The 20374-nt window shown below is 33.8% G+C and overlaps 4 protein-coding genes across 5 annotated transcripts; all 4 read left to right on the forward strand.

Annotated features, from left to right (window-relative positions):
• Nucleotides 1-7786: 7786 nt before the first annotated feature.
• On the forward strand, nucleotides 7787-11161 carry LOC132803219 (MDIS1-interacting receptor like kinase 2-like). 2 transcript variants are annotated; one of them, XM_060815554.1, is made up of 3 exons: nucleotides 7787-8110; nucleotides 8630-10249; nucleotides 10645-11161. In XM_060815554.1, exons 1-3 carry the CDS (start codon nucleotides 7798-7800, stop codon nucleotides 11013-11015), a joined length of 2304 nt encoding a protein of 767 aa, XP_060671537.1. In that variant the 5' UTR covers nucleotides 7787-7797; the 3' UTR covers nucleotides 11016-11161. The 2 variants fall into 2 exon arrangements, with proteins under 2 accessions (XP_060671537.1, XP_060671536.1); XM_060815553.1 differs by having other exon boundaries at nucleotides 7787-10249.
• Nucleotides 11162-15027: 3866 nt separating this feature from the next.
• On the forward strand, nucleotides 15028-15897 carry LOC132803138 (MDIS1-interacting receptor like kinase 2-like). Its single transcript, XM_060815392.1, has one exon. It carries the CDS (start codon nucleotides 15028-15030, stop codon nucleotides 15895-15897), a length of 870 nt encoding a protein of 289 aa, XP_060671375.1.
• A 430-nt stretch (nucleotides 15898-16327) lies between these two features.
• On the forward strand, nucleotides 16328-17091 carry LOC132803139 (MDIS1-interacting receptor like kinase 2-like). The gene is made up of 2 exons (XM_060815393.1): nucleotides 16328-16759; nucleotides 16855-17091. The coding sequence occupies exons 1-2, from the start codon at nucleotides 16328-16330 to the stop codon at nucleotides 17089-17091; spliced, it is 669 nt and encodes a 222-aa protein (XP_060671376.1).
• Nucleotides 17092-17723: 632 nt separating this feature from the next.
• LOC132803140 (MDIS1-interacting receptor like kinase 2-like) lies at nucleotides 17724-18863 on the forward strand. Its single transcript, XM_060815394.1, has 2 exons — nucleotides 17724-18183; nucleotides 18745-18863. Exons 1-2 carry the CDS (start codon nucleotides 17724-17726, stop codon nucleotides 18861-18863), a joined length of 579 nt encoding a protein of 192 aa, XP_060671377.1.
• Nucleotides 18864-20374: the final 1511 nt, after the last annotated feature.

Consider the following 20374-nt stretch of genomic DNA (forward strand, 5'->3'; position numbering starts at 1 on the left):
TCTAACCTACGTGGCTGATGCCCGAGTAGATGGTGTGTGTTGGAAAAGTTGCTCATAGTGGAGAACCGTTTGAAGGTGTTTCCAAAGAAGTTACCTAAGTTATGACTGTAAAAGTAGATTGAATCACCATCGAATTGGTTTTGGGAAATCAACCTAATTCCTTACTGCCATACTATGTGGCTCTATCAAAGTTAAGGGAGTTAAAAGATCAACTACAAGAATTGGTGAATAAGGGATTCGCTTGACCAATCATATCATCTTGAAAGGAGCCTATTTTGTTCATGGAGAAAAAAGATGATAATCTAAGTTGCGTATCAGCTACCGACGACTTAACAAGGTGAGCACCTGTAGTTGATATCCATTGCCGAGTGTGGATATGTGTCGATCAACCCCAAGGTGTTAAGGTATTTTTAAGATCGACTTAAGGTCGAAGTATCGTCAATTAAGAATTTAAGAGTCGGATATCGTTGAGTTCGTAAGGAAGATCTTAAAGGAAGCATGTGATTCGATGTATGTGATACACCTGGATGTGTGCGGATGTATCAAATGCTCACTAAGCAATATTGGTGGTTTGGCATGATAAAGGAAGTTACAAAATTCGAATCAAGGTACTTAAGTTGCCAACAAGTGAAAACGGGAAGCAGCAATGTTCACGGTAGCTTCAACCCTTGCCTATCCCTGTGTGTGGAAGTGGGAGCAACTCAACATGGATTCCGTATACAAGCTTTTCCCCACAGTGAGATGGTACAACGACATTTGGTTAATCATCAACCAACTAAGTCAGAGTACTTCCTATATATGCGAGAGTGGTTCTCACCAGAGTAAGTTGGCCGAACTGTTCGTAAAACATATTATGAGTCTACATGAAGTGTTGATCACCATTACGTCTAATTGAGATTAGTGCTTATTTCAATACTATGGTGAAGGTTAACAAATACACTGGAGCGAGGCTCGACTGCTGCATTGCCTTCCACCATAGGCTAATGGACAAGCAGAGTGCAAAAGTTCATACTTTGAAAGATATACTAAGACCATGCATTATGCAATGTCGGAAGGAGCTAAGATGAGTAGTTACTATTGATAGAAGTCGTTATAATATTAACTACCAAGCGAGCATCGAGATGTCTTTGTATGAGGCTCTATATGGAAGGTAGTGTCAAATCCCATTATATTGAAGTGAAATGGGTGAGGAGAAGCACCATACGATGACCAACGTGATTGAATTCGAATTCTTACAGATGATATAGAAAGTTTGAAGACTGCTTAGAATAGACAAAAGAGTTACGTCAATGTGCGTGGAAAGGATCTTGCATTCGAAAATGGAAATTAGATTTCCTTAAAGTTATCTCCATAGAAGAGAGTAGTATGCTTTGGCCAACGAGAGAAGCAAAGTTCTTGTTACCTTGGTCACTACGAGGTCATCGAAAGAATTGGTTGTGGCATACAAGTTAACATTTTCGAAAGAGTCAACATGAGTACGCAATGTATTTCACGTATCGTTGCTATGAAAGGACATTGAAGATCTCTCGTATGTGTTCGAGACTCCCGACATCAAATTAAGAGAAGATCTATCATGGAGCAACCAATACAGATCTTAGGTCACAAGGAATCTGTATTGGTCAATAAGACTATTTCTCAAGCCAAAGTTTTATGGTGGATTCACCTAGTCGAGAAAGTGATGTGGGAACTCGAGGTGCAACTCCGAAGTTAGTATTCTTATACATTTCGATGACGTAGGAAATTTTGAGGATGGAATTTTTGTAAGGAGGGAAGGTTGTAACGCCCCGTCCCGAAATACACCGGACATTTCTCAAGTTGACCAAAGTTGACCAGGTTTGATCGAGTTTGACCAGCATTGACCGAGAAGGGTCAAACTTTCACTTTTTGATTCGGCAAGAATTCTAGGTTGACCGAGACACCTCGTGAAGTACGTATCAATCCGAGTTCATAGACTAGTAGCACGATAAAAAAGGAGTTACAGTTTGAAAGTTATTGGCCAAACAAGTTGAGGTCCAAATTGTCCAAGGGTGCTAAGTTGACTTTTTATTGTTGTAGAAATGAGCTTTGACTCACATACGGTTGTGAAGTACTCGTTGATACGAGTTCATAGACTAGCGGCACGCGTGATTTGGACACTTCAGTGAAAAGTTATGGACCTGCAAAATTTTTCAAATATCGTACTATTTTAATATTATTTTTAAATCTGTGAACAGTTTGCATCACGTGTAACATTATGAAATGTGCCATGTGTCATGACAAGAAAATACCACATGTCAGCCATGATTAAATACTACATTATTTTATATTATATTATTATTTTAATATTATTTTCTACATATTTATTATTTTTTTTTTTAGTGTGTCGTAGTTAGGGTCACTCACTGAGATGATTAGCATCTGATGTTTTTTTAAATTTCATTCCCCTAGATCCAGGGTAGTAGGCATTAATCGTCCGAAGGCGAGCTCGACGTCTTTGTTCATTGCTGAAAGTCCAAGAAGCTTTCCCTTCTTTTGCTCCCTACATTGTATTATTCATTTTATCTTTAGTTGTATTAAATGTCATATTTAACTGTATTTTGGTAAAGATCTGTATACTGTCTTGGATATTTTTTTATTAATTATGCACTAATTTTCTGTTATTCATTTGAAGTGCTGCAAATTTGTGGAATTAAATTGCAGTAAGGTGGGAGGAATAAGGTGGTGTATATAAAAGTGCGTTTTCAGTGCAGGGAATTGTGGTAAGTCCAACCATTAGGGGAGATTCTATCGGATTTTTCATTGGAGGGTCCGGTAAGGTTTTCCTGAGATCAGGGTTTATTTAGGGTTCTGGTGAGGGATTTTGGATAGGTCCTGACATATTTCTGATGGGATGTTACTGGTTCTAACAGTAATGGCATTAAACAGTTGGTTGCTGATCTTTATACTCAGTTGGATGGACTTTGGTGATTTGAGCTTCTTCTTGGTATTGAAGTCAAGAAGTTCCAAAGGCATGCTGTTAACTCAAACAAAGTATATTTGTGATCTATTACACATGACCAAAATGGATGGAGCTTGAGCCTCATCATCAACAATGGTGTTGAGTAAGTCACTCTCTATTCATGAGGGAGATATTACGCAGAATCCTTACTTTTATATAAGCACTGCTGGAGCTCTTCAATATCTTACCATCACTAGCTTGATATTTGTTTTGCTGTAAACAAAGTCAGACAGCATGTTCAGGCTCCTACCTCGCTTGTAAAATATTAATTAGATATAAAAGGTACGCTGGATCATGATATTACAAATTAGATCTTCTATGAAACTGGTTCTTCAAGGTTTCTTAGATTCAGATTGGGCCAGCAATCGTGATGACAGGCGTTCAACTAGTGGATATGGAATTTTTGTGGCTGTAGTTTGATTTCTTGGTGATCTGAAAAACAGGCTGTAGTATCTCGCTGAAGCGCTAAGGCCGAGTATAGAGCTCTAGCTCATAATACATCCAAGCAATATTGACTACATAATTTTCTTAATGAATTCCAGCTCAACTTACCAAAACCAGTTATTTGGACAAGTAGTCTTAATGCTATAGCACTAGCTATGAATCTTGTTCTTCATCAATGAAAGAAGCATATTGGGTTCGATATAACATTTTGTTTGAGATAGGGTTTTGGAAAAAGCAATTGAAATTCGATAAGTGCCAACCAAGGATCAAGTTGGAGATGTGTTCAACAAGGCATTGGAAACTTCCAAATTTTGTACTTAAAATCCAAGTTGAAAGTTGTTAATTTAGTTTGAAGCCAGCTTGGTTCCTTTTCAAACTCTTATTTTTGATTGATTCACATAATTACTCGAAAAACGAGTTTCGGGGGGCATTTTAGTATGGTGTTCAATGACAGCTTGTTCCACATCAGCTTTTCTTTGTTTATCTGTTAATCAAGTTAGTTAAAAGTGTCTGAAGTGGCCTTTTATAGTTAGTAGCTCTAACTAATTTAGTTAGAAGTTGAAGAAACAAGGTGTGAAGGCTTATTTTGTATAAAAGCTTTCCTTTCTCTATATTCACTTTGTACCCCACGAAAAAAAAAAAAAAAGCATCAATAACCGATCAAATTTTCTCTCCTTTTTCTCTCAGTTTTCTTTCTAGATATATGTTTTCTTCTTGTTTTCTTGCTTTCCAAACAAAATAGGACAAAAACAGACCATTTACCTACCCTGGCTAGCAGTTGAATATGGCACTAACGATTTAGCCAAATTAGTACTTAAAAAAAAAATCTACCAAGATTTTGTAAATGGTAGAAAATAGCTAGGGAGAGAACTTAATGTGCTTCTTATATAGGCACATACAAAAACAAATTAAGAAGGAATAATCAAAGAAAGCAAGAAATTCATTTTCATAAATCATGTTTAATATGCAAGTAAAGAGAAAATGAAATGTCTGGGTCGGAACTTGGAAAGCAGTTAAAGGATACGTTGATATTATGGACAAAAATGAAGGTAAACAAGCTGTTTCATCATGCTCCCTTGACTACAAATTTTCTCGTAAAGAAGCCTTCCTTGCTTAAAATGAAAGTGGCTATCAGAATTCTCTCTAGTTTATTATAATATAGAAGATATATAAAGCTAAACACATATCTCTATTTGAAGTATTAATGTACAAGTAATTGTAAGAAAATTTGTTTTATCTTTTGTTAAGTTTGTCTTATATCCTCTCTATCTCTGATGTATACTACTGCTTTTGTTGTATGGAACATATATGCTGAGCTTGGAACATAGATTAGATTTAATCCAACCTAACTCGACTAAATTTAAAATAATCTAGTCCGCTTGTATATATAAAATTTACCCTGGTGGAAATAAATAAATTTACCCTGACTCAACCAAATATATATATATATACATATATTCTCTTAGAGAGGTGTTTAACTTACAAATGATCTTCTACAAGTCAAATTACTTAAATGATTTTTGCAATTAAATATCCCTTGCTATTCTCCAGTTATCCATCGATCTCTGTTTCATAATCATACTATTCCTTCTTTTGACATAGAGTGAATTGGAAATTGCTTCCCCTGAAGTTAAACCAGTGGCATGGTAAGTCTCTTTGGTGCTTTGTTGATGTTAAAAGGATAAGACTAATTAAGTTAGAATCAGCTGAAAGTTGCTATGAAAAGGAATAATCAGACAGGCCCACCAAGTTCGATTATTTCCACATATTACAGCTAACTGAAGCAACAAAGAAATGGTCAGTTGTAAAATATTCAACAAAACTTAAAATCAGAATCATTTAATGATGAATACTACTCTATAAAACTCTAGAGTTGGAGGTTCACAAGTAAAGAATTAGTCAGTTGTAACATATTCAACAAAACTTAAAGTCCATAATTTAATAATGAATACAGTAGTATAAGACTTCAGAGTTCGAGATTCATATATTAGAACTTAAAAGTCACTGCTAAAAGTCAAAATAAGAGCAACCACCATGTAGATTTGCTCCGAGACTTGTCTGATATTTTCTTACGTATTGAGATAACAGGTGTCCGTATTTAATTAACTGGTCAAAAAAAAAAAAAAAAAAAACAATATGTCTTCGACTTCGTCAAAATTATAGCTGCTATAAATATCTGTAGAGAAACACTCTTGGTGCTATTGACTATTTCCAGGATAGCATTATTTTGAGCTACCTGTATGCATTTAAGTACACTACCAACCAGAGAAGGTATTACGTGTAAGCTATAACCTTTTTATCATATCATCCAGAATAATTCCCAATGATCATATATAGAATAAACCGAACAACCTATAATTATGCACAATTTAAAAATAAAATTTGTGGACTTCTTTCTTTATGAAATAATTGTTGAATTCAAGTATAAATGGCTTGTTACAAGACCCCATTCATATAGCGATTGCACAAATAAATTTTTCCCCTCCTTAAACCCTTTTGCATACCAACAATTAAATTACTTTAATCAACTTGGACATCAAATATGGTAATCTTCCTCATGTCTATATATATATTGTAATGTCTAGTTAGATCAACCTGAAACATAGATGTGAAATTAACCTTTTAGATTCAATTTTAGAAGATAGATTTAGTCTAATTATGCAAACTCATCAAATTCAACATTTGGGATTAAAAAGCCTAGAATTGTTAGATATGACGGGGAGTGATGACCCCTATAAGCCTAGAATGAGTACTACACTGCTAGTATGGTCTCTCTTTGGCACGACCCACTCGTTTGTGATAGCTTTTCATTAGGGATTAAAATTATGAAATGCAGAATGCGTAGCATATGTGTCAAATATCTTAGTGGTTGGCAAAGTTAATATTGAAACGACATGCGTTCATGAAGTCTTCATCGAAAAGCCATCCACTAGCTATATATAATTAATTAATGTCGCTGTTTCAGTACAAACAATTAATTTGATACACGGCCCAGTCCACCCGCATCAAGATATTATCCTTTTTGGCCAGGGTTCACTCCCTCTCTCCCCTGACCTCAAGGTTTTGTCAAAACGCGTTTTGAAGGGAAAGATATCCACAGCTTCGTGCCCCTCTCCAACCGATGTGGAATGTTACAATAATAGGCTAGGTAAATCAGGTTCAATGAAGGAAAAAAAAAAAAAAATGAAACCTGCCATCATTAATTAATTTGTACAAAGCAAGACTACTCAATTCAAGCTTTTTCTTTTTTTTCATTTTTAAGAAGTTTAATTCATAAAACACTGTAGAGTTTATGCTCATAGTACAAATGCTAGCTCTTAAAAGTGAGCCGAATACACTATTGTGAGCCACCATTTTCAACTTCATTGAACAGAGAATCTGTGAGGTTTTGTTATTGGCTTTTTGCTTCTTTGAAATCTAAAATAAATATAGGGTAAACTATACTTTTGAATCCTCTAATTTGCCTCCAATTTCTATTGAGTCATTTTTATTTTGGTTTCAATTTAGGCTCTTTTTTCATTTTTTTTTCAATCTGTTCATGACGGTTGTTTATAATATATATATATATATATATTATATTTAATAAAATCAATTTAGCAATTCAATAAAAGGATTAAAAAAAGTCTAAAGTCTGAAGTCTTGGTCCTTGGCAACAAAAAAGACAAACAAAATACAAGTCTCTACGTCCCAACCAAAAAAAAAGAAAAAAAAAAAGTAGAAATCAATTTTGAGGACTTTGGTATGGGGAAGTGCGTAGAAAGAGATCCATTACAAGTTGAAAGTCACTGATCCAAAGAAAAAACAGAATCTTTAGCTGAGTACATAAATTGTGTCTTCACAGGTATCCAATTAAAACAATAAAGTAAATGGAGATAATAATAATAATAATAATAATAATAATAATAAAACCCCTAAAAAAATTACAAAAAAGGTAAAATGAGAAAAATAACAAATTTTTAGAAAGGAAGTATAAAATATAATGAAAAAATTGAAATGATAATAACAGTAGCTAAAAATAAATTTAGAATATAAATATATATATTTTTAAATAAACCATACCAAAAAATGAATGAAATTATTTGATATATCGATTTTCAAAAAGACTATTAAAAAATATTTATATGGAAATGAAAATTTGATTAATTAATCCGTTATTTAACTAGGGGTTATTCTGAACAAACACGGCTAATCGTTCAATTAAACTAAGGAATAAAAACAATTATTTATTTTGAATTATTTCTTCTTCAAAAACAACAGAATAATTATTTCCGTTTTCTTTAAATAAATAAATAAATAAAATGCTCTCTCTCTCTATATATTTGAAAGAAAGCCAAGGCATTTAAGCCTTGCTTTAAAGTTAAAAAATTATCAAGTCCATGGCACCCTGGAGTCCAAACCTCGTTGTACGGTCACTTGATCTGTTTTTTTTGTTTATCATCATTCTACTGTTTCTTCTTTGTTCTAGTTCTTGTTTTGCAGCAAGTGGAGAGGCAGTGGCACTTGTGAAATGGAAGGACAGCCTTGATATGAATCCAACTACTCATTCTCTTCTCCGTTCTTGGAATCTCAATTCTACTAATTCAACTTCTCATCATCTCTATAATAATACCCCCTGTTCTTGGGTTGGGATCACTTGTAACGACTTTGGAAGTGTCATCAACATTACTCTCGAGAGCAGTAATCTGAAAGGTACGCTTCACAACTTCAACTTCTCCTCCTTTCCTAGCTTACTCACTCTGGACCTTTTTGACAACTCCCTCTATGGAAGTATCCCATCTCACATTGGCAACCTTTCTACACTCACCTACCTTGCCCTCGATTCCAATAATTTCTCCGGAGACATCCCATCCCAGATATGCCTTTTAACAAATTTACGTTTCCTTTGGTTGGAAAGCAATTATTTGCATGGCTTTATACCACCTCAAGTAGGCATGTTGGCATCTCTTGAGTTATTTTATGCTCATAGTAACAGTCTATCAGGTTCAATTCCTGTGTCCATTGGAAACTTGAGCAAGTTAACTGATTTGGAACTTGGTCTAAACAAAATAGCTGGGTCCATCCCCAATGAGATCGGACATCTTAAATCACTTACCTTCCTTTATTTAAATGATAACCAGCTCATTGGCTCAATTCCTCTGTCCATTGGACAACTAAAATCTCTTATTGAGCTTTCACTGCATGATAATTATCTCACTGGCTATCTTCCAGATAATATTTGTCTTAGTGGGAAGCTTAGATGGTTTGCAGCAGGTTTTAACAGCTTTAAAGGTTCCATTCCAAAAAGCATAGCAAACTGCAGTTCTTTACTTAGATTTTCAATTGAGGGGAATCAACTAACGGGGAATATATCAGAAGAGTTCAGAATATACCCAAGCTTGGATTATATGGACTTGAGCAACAATAAGTTTTTCGGAGAACTTACTGGAAACTGGGGACAGTGTCCAAACCTCACGATGTTGAACATCTCTAACAATAAAATTTCTGGTAGGCTACCTCCTGAACTTGGGAAGGCTACTCAATTGCGGAAACTTGACCTCTCTTCGAACCGTCTTGTAGGTAAAATTCCTAAGGAATTGGGACAGCTGAAATTGTTGTACATTCTCAAGCTCAACAATAATTCCCTTTCTAGCAATGTTCCTGCAGAAATTGGAATAATGTTGGACCTTGAAACCCTTGACCTTGCAGCCAACCAATTGAGTGGATCAATTCCCATGCATTTGGAACACTGTTCAAAACTACTCCATTTAAACTTAAGGGATAACAAATTCAGTGGACATATTCCCTTCCAAATTGGGAATCTGCACTCCCTCGAAAATCTTGATCTAAGTATGAATTTGCTTTCAGGAGAGTTGCCTTTGGAGCTTGGTCGTTTGGATAAGCTAGAAACTTTTAACCTCTCACACAACAATCTGTCAGGCACAATACCATCCACGTTTAAGGAATTGATAAGCTTGACATCCGTTGATATATCCTATAATCAGTTTGATGGTCCTCTTCCCAACAACAAAGCCTTCCTAGAGGCCACACTTGAAGCACTGGAAGATAATAAAGGTTTGTGTGGCAACAACACAAATATAAAGATTTGCCCCATACCTAAAGAGAATATAAGTAAATCTATAATATTTTTAGTCACGATGTCTATATCTTGTGCTCTGATTCTGTCATTTGTCGTTGTTGGAGTACTGTTTGTTTGTAAAAACAGAGAGAGGCATATGGATGAGCCAAGACAAACAGAAATGACAGTAACTTTCTTTGAAGCATTGGGCCATAATGGGAAAAAGGTTCATGAAGAAATAGTTAAAGCAACAGAGAACTTCAGCTCCAAATATTGCATTGGAGTTGGAGGATATGGAAGTGTCTATAAAACAATGCTTTCAACGGCTCAAGTTGTTGCCGTGAAAAAATTGCATGAAAATGAAGGAGCTGCTACTAAGGAAGCTTTCGAAAGTGAGACTAGTGTCTTGACAAGAGCACGCCACAGAAATATCATTAAGCTTTATGGGTTTTGTTCACATGCAAGACAATCATATTTGGTGTATGAGTTCATGGAAGGAGGGAGCTTAGAGAAGATATTAAGCAATGAAGTTAGGGCAGCAGAGTTCGCGTGGACCAAGAGAATAAATGTGGTGAAAGGTTTAGCCAATGCCATATTATACATGCATCATGAATGTTGTCCTGCGATAATTCATAGAGACATATCAACTAAGAATGTTTTGTTGGATGATGAATACGAAGCTCACATTTCTGACTTTGGTGCTGCTACAACTTTGGATCCTGAGTCATTGAGTTGGACTCCATTTGCAGGAACCTTTGGCTACTCTGCCCCAGGTAATTGTTCCATCAGAGTTACTCCTTTGTGTTAAATCCATTATGCACTTCTTTTTTTTTTTTTTTCTTTTTTTTAGCGACCAGGAAAGCTCATGATCCGGCAGATCTGCTCATTATGTGTTTTTCAAAGAGCTTCAAAGGCAGATTTCTAGACCAGACATGAGAACGATGTATTATGCATATTTGCTAGACATAGATAACAAAGATTAACTAGAATGGTTTGAGTACTGTTGATGTACTTTTGAGGCCTCTGTATATACATAAATAGAAGAGGATTAATATAATTTAATTTACCTACTCTGATGAAAAGAAAATGTACCTGACTTATTTGCAATTACATATACGAAATTTACGATCATCATAAGATATTAACTCAAAGTCATATTTCTTTGAAGAGCTTGCTTATACAATGGAAGTAAATGAGAAGATCGACGTGTACAGCTTCGGAGTTGTAACATTAGAAGTGATCATGGGAAAGCATCCAGGAGACCTCATATCATCTCTGTTATTATCACCACTACTGGCTGTTGACGCTCTGATTAAGGATGTACTGGATCAACGTCTCTCACCTCCAAGGGGGCGAATAGCACACCAAGTGATCTCCATTGCAGAGATAGCATTTGCGTGCCTGCAACAAAGTCCACAGTTCCGTCCAACTATGAAGCAAGTATCTAGAAAGCTGTCAACTCCATTAGAATCATTATCAGAGCCATTTCATATGATTACAATAAAGCAGCTGTTTGATTCCCCAACATGGACATCCTAAACTGCTGGGATTTCTCCTTGTTTGATATTGTCAAATTTTGTTCATTTTCTTTCTCAGATTGGTCCTAGGATTGTGTTTCTTTTCTTGTGTAATAAGATAGCCCGAGCTTGGATACACCAGGACTTTGTTATGTCTTGTACTTAAATAAGGAAACTGATTTTTTTGTCTCTAATGGATAAAACTGAAACATGATCCGGTATTTCTCTACGAGTTTTTCCAGAACAAAACAATTTCATAATCTTTAATTTACTAATAGATGGAACTGAAGCAAAATTTGCAGCCATATAATATTTACTAAAACCATTTCCATATGTGACATTGTGTTTGGACCATAATTTCTTGCATGAGGCACACACTTTTATCCTGCTGCAACAACAATTATAATCCCAAGCCCTGCAAAAACAGATCCAATTTTCACCTGGCCTTACAATTATATATAGTCCCAAAATAATCGAATGCATTGCAGCAAAGTTACGTTGTTCTGCCCTGCAATGGTGCATTACCATCTCCAAAGTCATATGGACAATTTTCAGCTATTAAATACCTCTCTCAAAAAAAAAAAAAAAAGTTGGATCAAACCAACCAAACTGTTGGACTATTCTCTAACCTAAAGAATGACAGTTCAGAAACTAACAGGCCACCTAAATGTTGACCTTGAATAATAAAATAACTTTACCAGCTACAAATTATAAATTCATCGAATATAAATGTCATAATTTCCCCAAAAAAACAGACAAGATATTTTTAAGTCAAAATATATATAAATACATGAATCACAATATTTTTGTTATCTCCTTCCAACCCTAGACTTGGAGGGCATAGTACAAAGAGGGATAGATGGAATTCTTGTTTAACCAGTTGATTCCATTTTTAAGCAGGACAACAAAACTATATAAATTAATATAAAAATATTGATTTTATGGAACTATCAGAATTCTATACAGAGTACGGTATAATATAGCAGATATATACAAATCAAAACAAAATCTCTGTTTCAGGTATTAATTTACAAGTAATTATAAAAAAAAAATTTATTATCTATTGTTATGCTTGTGGACATATATATATATATGTACATAGAAATAACAAATTGCTTTACAGCAGACCATTTACAAAATTTCTATGAAACTGTCATATTTGTCTAATATAACCACACATTTGTATCTAAACATAGGAATTAATTTTTTTTAATAATTTGCATATTTTAAATTTAAATTAGAATAACTTCACCTAATTCCTATTATGTAAAACTTTCGTTCCTTGATGTATCTTGGCCATTTATTGCAATATATTTTGTCCAATATATATAAGTCGGTCGATCGGAGCAGTTTTATTAAAACAAGTGAAAATAAGAAAACTTGTGTAAGGATTTTCTTTTGTTTTTTGTTCCCCTCACCTTTTTATATTCCCTATGAAAATATGAAAAGCAAGGATGGGCCTATGCGGCCCATCAGTTAAATATAAAAATGACCAAACAGATTGCACAAGAGTGCACCTTTTTGCACGGCAAGAATTGCTACCCACACTACATAGAATGTAAAATTACTTAAAAACTTCTTTTTTATAATTTTTTTTGAATTTTTAACCAATTTTTCTCTCCTCTTTTATGGGATTTTTAAAATTATGGTCTTATCTTCATCAACAAACTTTCTCTTTATGCCCTGTTTGGTAGAAAGGGAAATATTAAAGAAAATTGATTCGCGAGAATCAGGTTTTTGATATTCAATTTCCAAATAATAAGTTTTTTTGGAATTCCTTTTATAATGTTTGGTCAATAATAGAATTATTTAAGACTTACAAGTAATTAAATAAGTTTATGAATTAAAATTAAAAGGTAAAATTTTATTTAAAAAGATAAATAAAACCAATTTTCTCAGAGAATTTTAGAATGATACATATTTAACGATAAATTTAGATAACAGTACAGTTAGTGGAAATTTAATTCCCTTGTAAATCAATTACTTTCTTTTGTTTGAATATTTATTGTAAGGTAGAAAAATATAGGTCCAAAGAATTAGATTCCTACCAATGTAGGAAAATATGTAAAAAAGTTGTTACACCTATAGATGTGTCATTTTGAAAATTCCAAACAAAATAGTTTTAAAATATATATTTATCTTTAATTTATTATACAATGTTAAATTTAATTACTTACAAATCCCAACTTTCCTATTACTCACCGAACATATCAAGAGAAAAATTAATTCTCATGAAACTGAATCGTAGAAAACTAAATTTCAGGAATCAATTTCCCTCTCAATTTTTCATGTTAGTTTTCCATATTCTGAGATTTATTTTTTGCTGGTCTCATAAATTCTTCCTTTTAAAAATCATCCAAACAAGAAAAAAATTTATTTTTCTAATAATTTCAGATTCTTAATAACTTTGTCATTACCCAAATACCCTATCAGCATTAGTTTTTAACCGGTAAGTGCAACAATTTTTATTTCAAACTTATTTAAAACTTTTTTTCTTTTTTTTCTTTTTTTTACTTTTACATTGGGAAACAATCTCATTCCAATAAACCATGAATAAAAATACCAAATGTCCAAAATATCAAAATATTAATAAAAATATTGAAAATTTTTTAATATCAATTAAAATTTATAAAAAAAAAATAAAAACTTATAAAATAAAATAAAAATTTTTATTAAAACTTTAAGATTAATTTATTTAATTAAATAATGATCAATTTCACTATAAAAATTGAAAAAATATTAAATATGTATTATATTTTCTTAAATAATCATTAACAGATATAAATATAATATTATTGATTAAAATAACAAAAAGCAAAACAATACATATTTGGTAAAATTTTATATTAATTAAAATATATCATACAACTATTATTAATTACATTATAATCTATGAATATTATCTCAATATCACACATAGAGTTCCTTAATGGTTAAAAATTATTTTTTTCTTCCTCATTCTTATTTTTAAATGTGTAGTACGAAAAGTAATAATGTAAATTAAATAACAATAATATTTTTAAATTTTTTTGACAAAAAATATTAAATTTATATAGATATTTTTGAAATTTTTGCAGAATCTTTAGTAGAAATTTTGGAAATGCGGATGGATATTGTTGAAATTTTGACCAAACTGTAAAGGAACAGATGTGGATGTATATAAATGGAACGTTTCGGAAAAATATTAGAAATTTCATTGGAAATTATTAAAATTTTATCTATTTCATTTTAAAACCTATATTTTCTATTGTTCTATTGGGAAAATGTAAATTTCAAAGAACTTATGGATATTTTAAACTATGCCCGCAGCCACCATCAACAATAATATAAACCATGCCATAAGAGACAAAATTGTGACGACCAGTGTATTACCAATTGCGAATTTGATATTGTTTATCAACCTACCACTTGGTTAGTCATGTGGTTAATGCTTTTCCTTTTTTTTTTTTAACCTCTTTTTTTCCTTTTGGCTTTATTAGATAGCCAGCTCATGGATCAAACAACAGTCATGGCAGCAGCATATATATATATATATATATTAACAATTTTAGCACAAAACAGAACTCCATTGAGGTATTGAACTTACTTGTTTGGGCTTAAAAAAAAAAAAAAGGAAAAAAAAAAGGCTTTGCAGCATGTTGTTTGAATTTATTTAGCATAATAAGAAAAGCTTTAATTATAATTAACAATGATTTCTTCCTCTTACTTGACCAATTAATCAGTTTGAATGATGATCATTTTCCAATTTAATCAGCAGATATATACCACTTTCAGTATCATATGGGATTCTTTTTGTGCTCAATGTTACAGTCACCAAATTAATTAAAGAAATTGAAAATATATCTTACCAGTACAAAGTGAGGCCAAATATTATCCCTTTCCACATCTGTAACCATTCGAAACTGACCAATCTTCGCTTGGATATAAATAATCTCTCGGGGAAGATTCCATCGCAAATAGACCTTTTAACAAGTTTGCAACACCTTGACTTGAGTTCCAATGATTTAAGTGGATCTATACCATATGAAATAGGCATGTTGAGGTCTCTTATGGTGTTCAGAGCTTCTAACAATAGTCTTTCAGGTTCAATCCATGCATCCACTGGAAACCTAAGCATCTTAACCATTCTAGACCTTGGTCGGAACAAAATTTCTGGATCAATACCGGAAGAACTTGGACATATTTTATCATTGAATAAATTACACTTCTATGGGAACCATCTCACCGGCTCAATTCCTGCCTCCATTGGGAACATTAAAGCCTTAAAGGAGTTGGACCTTTTTAACAACCAGCTTTCTGGACTTGTTCCCACCACGATTGGAAACTTGACTAATCTCAATGTCTTGGACGTAACAGTTAATCAACTATCTGGCCCTATACCTCCACGAATTGGAAAACTCAGATTCCTCACATGGTTGAGCTTTTTCAATAACAGCATGAATGGATCCATTCCATTGGAAATGGACAATCTTACAAACTTGGAGTATTACCAACTGCAAGTCAATTCATTCACTGGATATCTACCAGATAATGTTTGTCTTGGTGGGAAACTTTTAGAGTTTTATGCAGATGATAATAACTTCATAGGTCCAGTTCCAAAAACCTTGAGAAATTGCACTAGCTTGATCATAATTCATCTTGAAGCAAATCAGCTTACAGGAAATATATCAGAAATTTTTGGAACATGCCCAAATTTGTATTATATGGATTTGAGTAGAAATAAGTTTTTTGGTGAGCTTTCTGAAAGGTGGGGAAAATGCAGTAATCTTTCTTTGTTGAATATCTCTAAAAATGAAATTTCAGGTAGGCTATCTCCTGAACTCGGGAAAGCTACTGATTTGCGTATACTTGACCTATCCTTCAATCATCTTGCAAGGAAGATTCCAAAAGAACTTGGCCAATAGAAATTGTTATTCGACCTCAGATTGAACAACAGTAGTCTTTCAAACGAAGTTCCATCAGAGATTGGAATGTTATCAGAACTCAGAAATCTTGATCTTTCAAAAAATAATCTGACTGGACCAATTCCTAAAGATTTAGATAGATGCTCCAAGTTAACAGGGTTGAACTTGAGAGATAACAAATGTTGGGGCTATTCCATTCCAAATTGAGAACTTACACTTTCTTCAATATCTAGATGTGAGCCACAATTTTCTTGGAGGGGAGTTGCCTTCAAAGCTTGGAAATCTATAGAATTTAGAGACGTTACAACTCTCTCACAACAATCTGTCTGGCTTTATTCCATCCTCTTAAGATGATATGTTGAGTTTGATATTTGTTGATATATCATACAATCAGTTGGAAGGTCCACTTCCAAAAACCAAAGCTTTTACCATGGCAGTATTGGGAAACAATAAAGGTTTGTGTGGCAATAATACTGGTCTTAAACCTTGCCCAACAAACAGAAGAAAAGGTAGCAATGCAACTTTAGTATTGATCATCCTCTATATTGTATGCCTTATAATTTCATTGCTTATCATTGTTGGCATAATTTTCATCTACCGAATGAGAGAGGCTGCCGTGGATGAGCCAACAGCAGCACCTATTGAAACTTATTTTGCGACATGGAACTATGAGGGGGAAAATGTACATGAAGAAATACTTAAAGCCACACAGAAGTTTGACTCCAAATATTGCATTGGAGTTGGGGGATATGGGTGTGTCTACAAGGCACAATTACCGACAGGTGAAGTTGTTGCTATAAAGAAATTCCACAAAAACGATGGAATATTGGACGGTGAAGAAGCTTTTACAACTGAGATCAATGTATTACCAAATGCACATCATCGAAATATCATTAAGCTTCATGGTATTGTTCACATGCAAGATATTCATTTTTGGTGTTTGAATTCATGGAAAAGGGAAGCTTAGCAGACAACTTGAGAGATGAAGTTAAAGCATTGGAGTTGGGATGGAGAAAGCGAGTGAACATTGTGAAAGGTTTGGCAAATGCCACATGCTATATGCACTATGAATGTTGTCCTGCTATAATTCACAGAGACATATTGAGTAAGAATGTCCTGTTGGATGACGAATGTGAAGCTCACATTTCTGACTTTGGTTCTGCTACAACTTTAGATCCAGACTCATCAAATTAGGCTTCGTTTGCAGGGACTTTTGCTACTCAGCCCCCGGTAAGAATTCCATCAAAGTTATCTTTTATTGACAATCTTTTTGTTCCTTTTAGCAATCAGGAAAGCTCATGTTTATCTTAGTTTTATTAGAAAAATCATTTAGAAATAGATCTTTTTATGTTCAACAAGAGAAGATCAAGTTTAATTATCTAATTACTGAAAGATATATGCATTTACACACACACACACACACACTCTTATATATATATATATATATATGAGTGCATATATTAATTTAAAAGCCATTTTTCTCTGATTAGAGCTTGCTTACACAATGAAAGTAAATGAAAAGTGCGACGTGTACAGCTTCGGAGTTGTAATATTGGAACTGATCATGGGAAATAATCTCTTCTTGTCTCATTCTGAATCATCATCATCATTGTTACCAACTGCTCATCAAATTCTGCTTAAGGATTTATTGGATCAACGACTTTCACCACCAAAAGGTCGAGTAGCAGAGGAAGTTGTCTATAAAATTCTTTGAACCATGGAGCCATAATGGGAGAAAGGTTCATGAAGAAATAGTTGAAGCAACAGAGAGCTTCAGCTCCAAATATTGCATTGGAGTTGGAGGATATGGAAGTGTCTATAAAACAATGCTGTCAACGGGTCAAGCTTTTGCTGTGAAAAAATTGCATGAGAATGAGGGAGTGGTTAGTGAGGAAGCTTTTGAAAGTGAGATTAATGTGTTGACAAGAGCTCGCCACCGAAATATCATTAAGCTTTACGGATTTTGTTCACATACAAGACACTCATATTTGGTGTATGAGTTCATGGAAGAGGGGAGCTTGTTGAAGATATTGAGCGATAATGTTAAGGCAGTGGAGTTGGAGTGGACCAAGAGAATAAACGTGGTGAAAGATTTAGCCGATGGTATATCATACATGCACCATGAATGTTGTCCAGCTATAATTCATAGGGACATATCAACTAAGAATGTTCTATTGGACTATGATTACGAAGCTCACATTTCTGACTTTGGTGCTGCTACAACGTTGGATCTAGAGCCATCGAATTGGACTCCATTTGCAGGAACCTTTGGCTTCTCTGGCCCGAGTAAGTGTCCAATCAAAGTTACTCTCCTTTATGTTAAATCTATAATGCATCCTTTGGTTCCTTTTTTATTTCTTTTAAGCAACCAGGAACTCATGTTCTGCTGATTTTATTAAAAAAAATTAATAATAATTTGTACAACAGAAATAGTACTTTTTATTTCGACAAATAAGAACTAGAAGTTCCTAGCTGAAGCATAAAGATATACCTAGCAAAAGGATTCAAGATCAAATCACAGATCAAATCATACTCTTTGTATATATTTTTTACGTATTGTATTTTTCAAATAGCTTCAAAGGCGGATTTCTAGATCAGACATGAGAACCATGTATTATGCATATTTTCTAGACATAGATAACAGAGATTAACTAGAATGGTTTGACTACTTTTGTTTATGTACTTTTGAGGCCTCTGTATATACATAAATAGAAGAAGATTTATATAATTTAATTTACTTACTTTGATGAATATATATATATATATATACCTGACTTATTTGCAATTGTCTTATACGAAGTTTCTAATCGTCATAAAATATTAACTCAAAGTCATATTTCTTTGAAGAGCTCGCTTATACAATGGAAATAAATGAGAAGATTGAAAGTGATCATGGGAAAGCATCCAGGAGATCTCATATCATCTTTGTTACCATCACCGTTACTGGATTTCGATGTTCTACTTAAGGATGTACTGGATCAAAGTCTCTCGCCTCCAAGGAGGCAAATAGCGGACCAAGTGATCTCCATTGCAGAAATTGCATTTGCATGCCTGCAACAAACTCCACAGTCTCGGCCAACTATGAAGCAAGTATCTCAGAAGCCGTCAAGTCCATTACAATCTGTAGTTATAAGACACCAGATAAAATATTGAAGACCAGAATGTGTTTTTTATTCACTGCACTACTCTTTATATAGAGCTAACATTTAACAGAAAAACAAAAATATTTCCTAAACACAAGGCATAACTAACAGCTTCCTAATTTCTAGCTATTAACAAGTAAAACAGCATAACAGCATAAATAATAACAAATATCCTAAAGACTTGGTCAGCTAACTGCATAACAAATATTCTAATGACTTGGTCAGCTGACAACAACTCCATATGCAGCTACCTAGGCACTGTTACAACAATTTCTCCTCCTTGCCTAATAGCTGCATAGACTTAGTTTGTTTCTCAGAACTTCGAATCTTGCTTTTGGAAGAGCCTTGGTAAGCACATCTGCAATTTGGTTCTCAGTCTTACAATAAACCAGTTTAACTTCACCAGCCTTCTGTTCTTCTCTCAAATGATATAGCTTGATCTTGAAATGCTTTGTCCTTCCATGAAAAATAGGATCATTTGAAATTGCAATGGCAGCTTGGTTATCTACATAAATTTCTGTTGGCTCAGTTTGGTTCATGTGTAAATCTGCTAGTATTTTCCTGATCCAAATTGCTTGATTCACTGTAGCGTTTGCTGCAACATACTCTGCCTCCGCTGTACTTTGAGCTATCACATCTTGCTTTTTGGAGCTCCATGAAAAAATTCCTGATCCAAAACTGAAACAAAAACCTGTTGTGCTTCTCATGTCATCTATAGAACCTGCCCAGTCACTATCAGAATAACCATGAAGCTTAAAAGAGTGACAGCTAGAATATTTAATTCCATAATTTGTTGTGCCCTTGATATATCTTACAATTCGTTTGGCAGCCTGAAAATGCATTTCACTAGCACAATGCATAAATCTCGAGAGCAAACTTACTGCAAACATTATGTCTGGTCTGGTAGCTGTAAGATACATCAAGCAACCAATCAGACTCATGTATAAGCGTTCATCAACTTTTTCAGCTCCATCCTCTTTGCTAAATTTCTCCTTTTGATTCATGGGTGTGCTAGTGCTTTTGCAATCTTCCATATGGAATTTCTTGAGTATTTCCTTTGCATACTTCTTTTGGCTTATGAAGACTCCATGATGGTCTTGCTTCACCTCCATTCCTAGAAAATAGGACATTAAGCCAAGGTCTGTCATCTCAAATGCTTCAAGCATTTTGGCTTTAAATTCTTTCACCAGCATCTCATTGCTTCCTGTTACAAGAAGATCATCAACATAAACAGAAACTATAATTAAGTTAGCATCTGTTTTTTTTATATATAACGTAGCTTCACTTGGACTTTTAACAAAACCAAGGCTTTGAAGATATTCATCGATCCTGCT

Source organism: Ziziphus jujuba, chromosome 3 (assembly GCF_031755915.1).
Source record: "Ziziphus jujuba cultivar Dongzao chromosome 3, ASM3175591v1".
In the NCBI taxonomy this organism is placed as follows: domain Eukaryota; kingdom Viridiplantae; phylum Streptophyta; class Magnoliopsida; order Rosales; family Rhamnaceae; genus Ziziphus; species Ziziphus jujuba.

Coding starts and splice junctions, on each gene's coding strand:
- LOC132803219 (XM_060815553.1), top strand. CDS start 7,798: ATGGCACCCTGGAGTCCAAACCTCGTTGTACGGTCACTTGATCTGTTT. Junction 10,250..10,644: donor CTTTGGCTACTCTGCCCCAG/GTAATTGTTCCA, acceptor ATTTCTTTGAAG/AGCTTGCTTATACAATGGAA.
- LOC132803138 (XM_060815392.1), top strand. CDS start 15,028: ATGTTGAGGTCTCTTATGGTGTTCAGAGCTTCTAACAATAGTCTTTCA.
- LOC132803139 (XM_060815393.1), top strand. CDS start 16,328: ATGGCAGTATTGGGAAACAATAAAGGTTTGTGTGGCAATAATACTGGT. Junction 16,760..16,854: donor CTTTTACAACTGAGATCAAT/GTATTACCAAAT, acceptor TTCATGGAAAAG/GGAAGCTTAGCAGACAACTT.
- LOC132803140 (XM_060815394.1), top strand. CDS start 17,724: ATGCTGTCAACGGGTCAAGCTTTTGCTGTGAAAAAATTGCATGAGAAT. Junction 18,184..18,744: donor CTTTGGCTTCTCTGGCCCGA/GTAAGTGTCCAA, acceptor ATTTCTTTGAAG/AGCTCGCTTATACAATGGAA.